At 46.1% G+C, this 10,728-nt stretch overlaps 1 protein-coding gene across 1 annotated transcript; it reads left to right on the forward strand.

Moving 5' to 3' along the window:
* Window positions 1-4,203: 4,203 nt before the first annotated feature.
* LOC119311911 (pentatricopeptide repeat-containing protein At1g77360, mitochondrial-like) lies at window positions 4,204-7,763 on the forward strand. The gene is made up of 2 exons (XM_037587627.1): window positions 4,204-6,065; window positions 6,449-7,763. The coding sequence occupies exon 1, from the start codon at window positions 4,393-4,395 to the stop codon at window positions 6,043-6,045; it is 1,653 nt and encodes a 550-aa protein (XP_037443524.1). The 5' UTR covers window positions 4,204-4,392; the 3' UTR covers window positions 6,046-6,065; window positions 6,449-7,763.
* Window positions 7,764-10,728: the final 2,965 nt, after the last annotated feature.

Below are 10,728 nucleotides of genomic sequence, written 5' to 3' on the forward strand. Positions count from 1 at the left end.
CCCCGGTACTCCGGAAAAATCCCGGTTTCTCCCGAAACATTTCTGATATCCAAATATAGGCTTCCAATATATCAATCCTTATGTCTCAACCATTTCGAGACTCCTCGTCATGTCCTGGATCACATCCGGGACTCCGAACAACCTTCGGCATGTCAAAATATATAAACTCATAATAAAACTGTCATCATAACGTTAAGCGTGTGGACCCTACGGGTTCGAGAACTATGTAGACATGACCTAGAACTATTTTCGGTCAATAACCAATAGCGGAACCCGGATGCTCATATTGGCTCCTACATATTCTACGAAGATCTTTATCGGTCAAACCGCATAACAACATATGTTGTTCCCTTTGTCATCGGTATGTTACTTGCCCGAGATTCGATCGTCGGTATCTAATACCTAGTTCAATCTCGTTACCGGCAAGTCTCTTTACTTGTTATGTAATACATCATTTCGTAACTAACTCATTAGCTACATTGCTTGCAAGGCTTATAGTGATGTGCACTACCGAGAGGGCCCAGAGATACCTCTCCGACAATCGGAGTGACAAAACCTAATCTCGAAATACGCCAACCCAACATGTACCTTCGGAGACACCTGTAGTACTGCTCTATAATCACCCAGTTACGTTGTGAAGTTTGGTAGCACCCAAAGTGTTCCTCCGATAAACGTGAGTTGCATAATCTCATAGTTATAGGAACATGTATAAGTCATGAAGAAAGCAATAGCAACATACTAAACGATCAAGTGCTAAGCTAACTGAATGGGTCAAGTCAATCACATCATTCTCCCAATGATGTGATCCCGTTAATCAAATGACAACTCTTTTGTCCATGGCTAGGAAACATAACCATCTTTGATAAACGAGCTAGTCAAGTAGAGGCATACTAGTGACACTATGTTTGTCTATGTATTCACACATGTATTATGTTTCTGGTTAATACAATTCTAGCATGAATAATAAACATTTATCATGATATAAGGAAATAAATAATAACTTTATTATTGCCTCTAGGGCATATTTCCTTCAATGACATCTTATCCGTCCATTTTACATCGATATTTCTTAGTATACAATGCTCATAATCATGTTTTATACATTATGGCATCATTCTTCTATAATTTTTTTCTCTTTCTTTTTGCAAGTTTCCAATACAGTGAGGGGGTCAGAAAACTATCAGAAAGGATCAAAAGATTGTCAAATGAAGAAAAATATTTTTCCCCATGGAGCCAGAAAAACTGCAGAAATTTTGTATTGCCAATGTGCATGAAGAGATAGAGCCAGGGGTCCATGCCCATGCCTGGGGGGTGCCTATGGGGCCCACACTAGCACATGCGTTGGGGTTCTCCACTAGAGTGTGTGGGGCCCATAGGGAACCCCTGTCATATACTCCCCTATAACCCTTAACTTGAATATTCCACGACTTTACGCCGTCGGGTCGAATAGAGAGCATCCTTCTCTCTCCGAAGGCCTGATTCTGCCGAGTATCCATCTCCTCCGGCGGGTGGGATTCAAAGCCATCGTCATCAAACACTAAAGGGATCATACAGATCATCTTCATCCTCATCTACAACACTAACCCCGTCTCAATCTTCGTTCAAATATATGAATAATTGCTATAGATCCTTTGTTGTAATCACTTCATGATGATAATTGTTGCTTAGTAGTTGATGCTAGAATAACTATTGGGGAAAGTTTTATATGTTCAGATTGTTATTCGGACCATTACTCCCATCGACCATGTTCATTGTGATTTCTTGTGAGTATTCCATTACATTTTTAGGACTCGGGAGGAACCCTTTTTGTTGGTAACCATATGAAGTTGCATATAATTTGATGTTTCAATATTATGTTACGGTGTAATTATTTGGTGGTGATGTGTGTACGTCGATTTCATGTCACTTCACCTATATGGGTGAGGAGGAGAGCATCATTTAATTAGTTTGATTTCATGTCACTTCACCTATATGGGTGACGACAAGAGCATTATGTAATTAATTTATCCAGGAGGGGTGACCAGAGTGACAGATATTATTGTACCTTAAGTTTTAGAGGATTTGACAATTCTATTAGAGTTGCTCATAGAAGCTAAAATGGAGACCTACCACCCCGGGGTCAATTTCTTCATGTGGTTGTCTTACCGTGATCGTTGATGGAAGCCGAGCGACTTGCATGGCAGGGCCTTTTGCATATGCACCTAGTTATGTGTTATGCAACCAGTCAGAATAAGACGATGACCCACCTCCTCACCACGTGCCTTTTTGCGCACGGTGCGGCACGAAGTGCCCTCCTGGATCGACACTCCCCCTTGTAGCGGGGGATGGCTTCTTGGATTGATGGCAGTTGAGCTGTGATTCTGTCCAATCCTCCGCGCGGATGGGCACATCCTTAGCTGTAATGTTGGTGGCATGGAGCATTTGAAAGGATCACAATTTGATCATATTCAACAATGTTCAACTCAACTTAGCCCGCCTACTTGACACCATTAAGGCAAATGCCAATCAATGGGTGATGGTGGGTGCGAGGGGTTTGGCGGCTTTGCTTCCGGTGACAACAATGTCTGGCGACTAGAGGTGTGGTGTTATAAACTTATAATCACCGGGTGTTGCCCTTCTTATGTCTTGCACTAACTCTTACTTCTATCAATGTATTGAGACACAAGTCTTTTACGTTTTCTTTTTTAAGAAAAAACTAGGTTTGATTTGACTTTTGGAATCTGGGGCCATTATTTGATCTGCCATTGTGTGATATGTGCAATGACTGCCCTGCAGAACTTGAGTTGCTCTGATTGGCCATCGGCGGTTGACCTCAGATTTCTGTTTCATACAAACTTTATGCCTTGTTTCAGAATAGGAGGAGGAGTACATTTTTTACCACTTTCTACCTTCATTAAATAAGTATGTTATTCTACTCTTCAAGGTCCCTATGGCCTCCATCTTCTCTCTGGCCTTTTTATTTTAAGGCAAACATGTACTACCTCCGTCCGGGATTAAAAGTCCTGTGAGCCAATTCTCTCGTACCAAGGCATGGTGCAGCTCTTGATAAAATTGATGGCTACAGAGCAATTAGTCCTCCTCTCTCCTCCATGCAACCAATGAAGAAGCAGGCACTTGAGTGTGCATGCAGCTAGGCCCAGCACTTTCTCACTTTGCTTTGCATGCGACCAGTGAAAGAGCAGCCATAAACTATGCGTGCAACTACCAAGGCTGCCAAGGCCTTATAAAAACGGACGACGCTTCGTGGCTAGTGGGACCTTTAAACCCGGACGGAGGTAGTAGATGTGAGATATTTTAAGAAACAAAATCCACCTTACAGGCAAAATGTAGAGTATACTTCTGAATACAAGATGTAAGATGCAGAATATAGTTTGCTATGTCTTTCCCAATGGTCGATTGTTTTTGAACTATCTAATTGTGTTTCTTTATAATTGGGAAGGTCAAGCAAATTGTTATGCCGGGAGCTAGCGGAGGAATAAGCAATACTCCCACCAATTACTTGGTCAAATCATACAAAAATAGTTGTAATGTAGCTAGATAATCACACACAAGCGGCATATTTTTTTAATGTCTTATGCAACTTTTGAATATTACTATGTTTGCAACACATGCAATGACGAGGGACACATTATTTTTTAACTGGTATTCTTATCTGCAACTTTCATGAAAATAAAATGAAGTCTTTAGTTGGTTCTACTCCGTACTTTTTAACCGTTGTTCACTGGTCTTTTCGTCCATTAATTTGTTGGCATGGTCAACTCGGCATCAAAATGGAAAATTTGTGTTGTCTGTCGAGATCTCCACCCTCAGTCACAGTAACTCACATTGGATTTGACGCTGGTGCCATCTGGTTGTAATGACTGTGATGATATTTTAATATAAGTGCAATATTTTTCGTTCCCGATAAGTGTCACACGTATGTCACAAACACATGGCAATTTCAAACAGTTTTGATGGTAAGTTTAGTGACGTGAGGATGGCAACTTTTTTTTCGGATGACAAATTTTAGTTTATCTTTTGGTTTTTCTAATGACAATTTTAGTTGTAAAAACGTCAGGGCGGAGTGCTTCGTGCTATAAGTGTGGCACTTATTATTTGAGAAAAAAAAAGAAGGGAAACAGGGGAGAGGAGGGACATTATTTTCCGGAAACTTCAGTTTGTATCTTTTTTGGGCTTGAGTGGACTGAGAACGCATACACACCCAACAGACAGGTTCACTCGGCCTGCTCAAGCCCTCCTGCTTCTCTCTTCCACAGGCTATTTTCTCTCCCTCAATCGACGACGTTTGATTCCGACGGCCTCCGCTAGACGAGAAGGTTGAGAGGGTTCCGGTTGTGAGCGAGGAGGTAGGGCTTGAGGTGGAGGGAGGGATGAACAGAGCGGTGGAGGCGGATGCGTGCGGCTACAGCTGGAGGTCGATACTTTCGGTGTGGTGATCGCGGCGAAGGAGCGACGCCCCGCCCAGTTGCCGCGGCGGACCGCCGGCCGCCGTCCACCACAGAGCGAGACCTCAGTGAGGCAGTGAAGTACGGGGGTTCTGCTCGAGCTCCATCACAGCGGTGTCAGCGTGTGGAAGGCGGCGATAGCAGAATGGCCAGTTTCCGTCTCACTGGTCTGGAGGCACGCAAGGTGTTTGCTAGAATGCTTAGCAGCGGGGCAGGTGGCAGTGATGCCGCTGTGGAGGCTTTCGACCCCGCCAAACGCCTCTGCAAGCTCATCATCTCCTGCCGGCAGGCCTCGGGGCTTGAGATCGAGCTCGACCACAGCGACCTCCGAGTCACCCCGGATGTCGCCGAGCGCGTCCTGGAGCGCCTCGACAACGCTGGCATGCTCGCGTATCGCTTCTTCGAGTGGGCGCGCAAGCAGAGGCGTGGTGGCTGCGCCCACACCGTCCGCTCCTTCCACACGGTGGTCGCGTCCCTCGCCAAGATCCGCCAGTACCAGCTCATGTGGGACGTCGTTGCCATAATGCGCCGGCAGGGCGTGGTTAATGTCGAGACGTTTGGCATCATAATGCGGAAGTACGCACGGGCGCAGAAGGTCGATGAAGCTGTTTACACGTTCAATGTCATGGAGAAGTACGGCGTTGTGCCTAACCTCGCCGCTTTCAACAGCCTGCTCTGTGCGCTGTGCAAGTCCAAGAATGTGCGCAAGGCGCAGGAGATCTTTGAACAGATGAATGGCCGGTTCAGCCCTGATGCCAAGACCTATAGCATCTTGCTTGAGGGTTGGGGGAGAGCGCCTAATCTCCCAAAGATGCGAGAGGTCTACAGTGAGATGCTTGATGCAGGCTGCCAGCCTGACATAGTCACATATGGCATCATGGTTGATTCCCTCTGCAAGACAGGCCGTGTTGAGGAAGCTGTCTTTGTGGTGCAGGACATGAGCTCCAGGGGCTGCCAACCAACAACCTTCATATACAGTGTGCTCGTGCATACATACGGCGTTGAAATGAGGATCGAGGATGCTGTTGCAACATTTTTGGATATGCAGAAGGACGGGATCGTGCCAGATGTTGTGGTTTATAATGCACTTGTCACTGCCTTCTGCAAAGTGAAAAAATTTGACAATGCATTTAGAGTCATGGATGACATGGAAGGCCATGGAATCACCCCAAACTCAAGGACCTGGAACATCATCCTTAACAAGATGATTAGCCTTGGAAAGGATGAAGAAGCATACAGGGTCTTCCGCCGTATGATAAAGCGCTGCCAACCAGATTCTGATACATACACCATGATGATAAAGATGTTCTGTGAGAATGACAGGTTAGAGATGGCACTGAAGGTATGGAAATATATGAGGTTGAAGCAGTTTCTGCCGAGCATGCACACGTTCTCTGTGCTGATCAATGGGCTGTGTGACAAGGGTGAGGTTAGCCAAGCTTGTGTTCTGCTTGAAGATATGATAGAGAAGGGCATTAGACCCCCTGGTTCAACATTTGGCAAGCTGAGGCAGCTCCTTCTGAAGGAAGGAAGGAAGGATGTGCTTGAATTTCTCGTTGATAAAATGAAGATTCTGATACAGGAACCTTTGTTTGATTGACCATTCATTATGTTCCAATGGTACTACTGCTCAATCCTACAGCTGCCACCCATGGCTCATTTGAAATAATAATTTCAGGTTTACTTTTGCTATTGCTTGTGGGATTTCTGTTATTGTTTGTCGAGCATGATTGTTCTCTTTTTATTAAGGCCATGGTGTTAATCTATGTTTGGAAGAAACACTTTCCATCTTCCGGTCTCAATTGTCAGGATAATCCAAATGATAGTCAATTGTGCGATAATAGTTTAGGTTCATACAATTTGTAATTTCCAACTACAGTTACTTCGTAAGTACCACATCATTGTGCTATCAACCAAACTGGATACAGTTTTATATGGTGCACGATGAAATCTCTTCTTCAGACTGCCTAAAAACTATTGTTGTCTTGTGTCATAATTCATAGGTAAAGGTAAAATCCAATTATAAGAAAATAAAGCCATTGACAAGAGGCATAGAGGTTTCCTTGGAAAGGTCAAGAAAAAGCCAACAGTGGCAAGCAAACCCAAATCTTGAAGCTTTGATGGGCTCTGCACATCAGATGGCTATGGCTGTAAAAATCAGATGCCTCAAGACCCTGGGCTGAATTTCGTGCAGTGCTCAAGCGCTTTTTGGGGTAGCAGCGGAATCCATCATGGGCAACAGGAGGCAAGAAAATTCTGGTCTGACCGGTGATTGCAAGGCAGAACAATCACTGAGTTGGCTCCTAACTTGATCAAGTTGATCTCCATAAGAGTTGTTAAACATCGAACTGTTGCTCAAGCCCTGAACAGCCAAGGCTGGATAACTGACATCAGAGGAGCCCTAACGGCACAAGTGAATTATTGGCTATCTTCAGATTCGGGACATGGTTGATAATCTGGTCTTACATCAGAAAGTTCCTGATCAGCAGCGGTGGCGTTTCACTCGGTCAGGTTCCTACATCAGTACATATGCATATCACACTTTCTTCATTGGAACCATCAAGTTCGCACCTTGGAAACAAATCTGGAAAAGCTGGGCTCCCCTGCACTGCAAATTTTCATTTCGTTAGTTGTAAACAGCCGGTGTTGGACAGCTGACCGACTTGCGAAGCGCGGCCTTCCCCATCCAGTTGCTTGTCCCCTCTGTGATCAGGCTGAGGAAACAATCCAGCACACCATCATCTCATGTGTGTTTGCTCGGCAGGTCTGGACACTAATTTTCCAAAGGTTGGGCCTGATTGCTATGGTCCCTCAACCTACTGTTGCTCGGTTCTCTGCTTGGTGGAGCAATATTATCAGTAGGGTTCCAAATGTGCTGAGAGAAGGCATCAACTCCCTGATCATTTTAATACCTTGGGAGCTTCGGAAGCACCGAAATGATTGTGTTTCAAGGGGCAAACCCAAGTGTTCAGGTGGTTTTGCAAACAGTGGATGAGAGTGGTTTATGGTGTCTGGATGGAATCTCTGCTTCATAAGCTCCTCATTTGGTCGCTCTCCCTGGACTCTTATTATTGGGGAGGTGGCCTGGTCGTGGTCGTTTAAAGTTCATATTGTGGCGTGTTTGTAGTCCTGTTGTGTGTGTGCTGGGTGTGTTTTTATGAGTAGTCTCTTTGGCCTCTCCTCTGTACTGTTTTTTCTCTCTTAACGAAATGACATGCATCTCTCATGCGTTGTTCTAGAAAAATAGAAAAACATCTTCGACTGAATGAAAGCACTTGATGACACGATTGAAAGGTCACTTTCATCATGGTTTGTTCACTTTCACGGCTATTTACCGTGTGCTTCCATTTGGTTTAACCTTTTCCTTAGGTGCAGATCCTTTGTAGGTTGCTGTTCTGTAGGAGCTGATGAAACGTCCATGGTGGCTTGACACTATCGACACGCAGGTGTTGCATCTAGGTACCTACTTCACCGATTATTCGCTTTCACTTTGCAGTTACTACTTTTTTTTATTCCAAAGGTTGTTTAGAACCAATGGATAATACTATTTTTTGCTCTATATGACTGATCAAAGGGACACCAAAACCTCGCGAGAAAAAAAATCATACTAAATTCTTGGAGAAAACGTAAAATAATTGAAGGATGTAGAGAGACAGTAATTTTTCACTTTTATACATTTCTGTTTTTTTTTTGCAGAGGTTGATATTGGGTTGTGCATTCGCCGGCATATTGTTGTATGGCTGCCTTTTTTTAGACAAACAGGGAGGTGTAAAACTATTGCTGATATGTGGGATGGATCACAACTGAAGCTAACATTTAGGAGGAACTTTGATGATTGGCTCATGGAGCTGTGGTGCCAGCTGAAGGAGATTGCTAGCAGTGTTACATACTCTGATGGCACAGACTCTTTGGTATGGCAGTTGGAGAGTAATGGTAATTATTCCACTAGCTCCCTGTACCATGTTATCAACTTCAGGGGGGTACAGCCAGTTCATATACCTGCAGTCTGGAAACTCAAGGTCCCTCCAAAAATTCATTTCTTCCTCTGGTTGTTCTCTCATAACAAGCTGATGACTAGGGATAACTTGAGGAAAAGACACATAATTAAGCCTCTTGAGTGTGTCTTCTGTTGTGAGCATGAAACTGTCTATCATCCTTCTCAATGTGCTTGAATGCATCAGTGTTCATCCCGAGAGATTAATAGCTTACACATGTAGTTCAATTACTAGTCGGGTTCTGAACAAGTTCAGCTTCAAAGCACTCATCTTGTATCCTCCTCTTTTGCTACTTATAAAATAGTGGGACCTATTTTCTCCAGTTCATGCAACGTGTTTGTGTTTGTTTGACTTGGAAGTTTGTGTATACTTTATGTACTGAATCTCCGGTATGCCATCTTTAAGTTTACATTGCTGAACTGAAGAATATGATACTACCGTTTTTGTATTCAAAGTACTGCTTAAGATTAATAAAAAAACATTATTTTTATTTACAGTGTACTGAACTTCTGTCTTCGGGCAAGGGATCATTGCATTGGAACTTTACATGCGTGAAGGATAGTACTATGCTTCGTCTGACAAGCTCCTACAACTTGGTGTCTAAAAAAATAGTTGTGGTTTGCAAAATGGAAACAAGGATTATCCTGCACTGCAAGTATATTTGAACAACTCATATTGTAGGCGTATATAGACTGAACATTCTCAGGAGGTGGGAAGACAAAGAGGAGTACCGACGGGTGGCCCCGGTACGGGACGACGATGGCCCGATGCGGATCGCGGACGGACGGGGAGGACGCAACGGCAACGGCAACGGCGAGCGTATTAAATTCCGCGCCGTGATAGGAGACGAGACGAGACGAGACGGGAGTACGGGTTTTCCGTGGTACCATCAACCCCTGACCCCTGTGCTGTGCTGGGCTGCTCTTGCCGCCGCCCCACCACGACATGCCCCCGTCCCGAGCAGTAAAGTAGTAGTACGTCGGTCTGCTCGCCGCACCGCTCACAACAAACACGCACCTCGAGGCAGCAGGGGCGTTGGGAGGAGCTGCTCAGTAGTGCCACTCCAACGGCTAGTCCGGCTCACAAGACGGCACCGGCCGTTCAAGTCTCGGGGAGGGAAGAGAAGCACAAGCATTCCATTCCATCCTGGGCTCTCGGCCGCAACCCGACCGCAAGCATTGATGTCTCACGCCATTCTCGGCTCGCCGCCGTCCACGCTGACCGCCGCGAATGCGCGTAGCACCGAGAAACCACCATAGCGTATCATTACTCGATCGGGGCAGGGCTCACGCGTTTGGGGCAAGGAAAAAAGATCTCCACCGGCAAATATCTAGCTAAGGATCCATCCAATCCACCGTGCCGTCGGGCCCTCCTGCGACGGGCGGACACGAAATAAACGAGGTGCGGAAAGGCGCTCACATGCAGCGGCGCCGTAGCATCACCAATCACTACCGTCTGCACGCTGCAGGTGCAGCAGGTGGTGCGTGTGCTAAATGCCCTGACGGTACACGCCTAGCGAAGACAAGGAAATGGATTTCCCATCAATTACTGCGTATAATGGATTTCCCATCAATCAATGCACGCGACGATGATACAGCGGGAATGCAGAACGGCAAGATCTCAGCTTGGTTACAGCGTCGTGGCCAGACAGAGTGGCGTGTTTGGTAGGCACTGGTTCTTCATATTCTTCGGCATCGTCGTCCATACCGTCGATGTTTTCGGAGTCATAGTCGAGTACATCGGTTAGGTCGTCGACGGTGGCTACGAAGTGGGTGGTGGGTGGGCTCTGAATTTCTTCGTCGTTCGCGTCCCAACCATCCTGGCCGTAATTCGGCCAGGGCTCTCCGGATAGCGAGAGATGCTTCAGCGAATTTAAGATACCGTCGAAGGGTGAGTGCTGCAAGATGTCCGCAGCGGTGAATTCCATGATCGGCGCCCAGTCGGATTCGACCGGCAGGGGCGCAGGAGGTTCGGAGTCCGGCAGAGAGTCCGGCACCTCGGAGTCATGAGCTTTATGCGGGACAAGGTAAGTGTTCGGCTCCATCGCCGTAGAAGTTGCAGCTCCCGAGGCGGTGTCCAGCCATCCGTCTTCGATCTGAGCGATCGGCTCCAGACTATGGGTCGGAGCGGATTCATGTGCGGCCTCCAAGGTGCTGTCCGGTGGCAGAGTTAGGTCGTGCCCATCGTGACAGCGCGGCACGCTCGGCTGTGGCTCAGATCCATTGAAGATCAAGTCCCCGCGGATATCGGCCGTGAAGTTTAGGCTTCCAAACCTGACCTGACGGCCA

The sequence above is a fragment of the Triticum dicoccoides genome, chromosome 5B (genome assembly GCF_002162155.2).
Source record: "Triticum dicoccoides isolate Atlit2015 ecotype Zavitan chromosome 5B, WEW_v2.0, whole genome shotgun sequence".
NCBI classification, from domain to species: Eukaryota; Viridiplantae; Streptophyta; class Magnoliopsida; order Poales; family Poaceae; genus Triticum; species Triticum dicoccoides.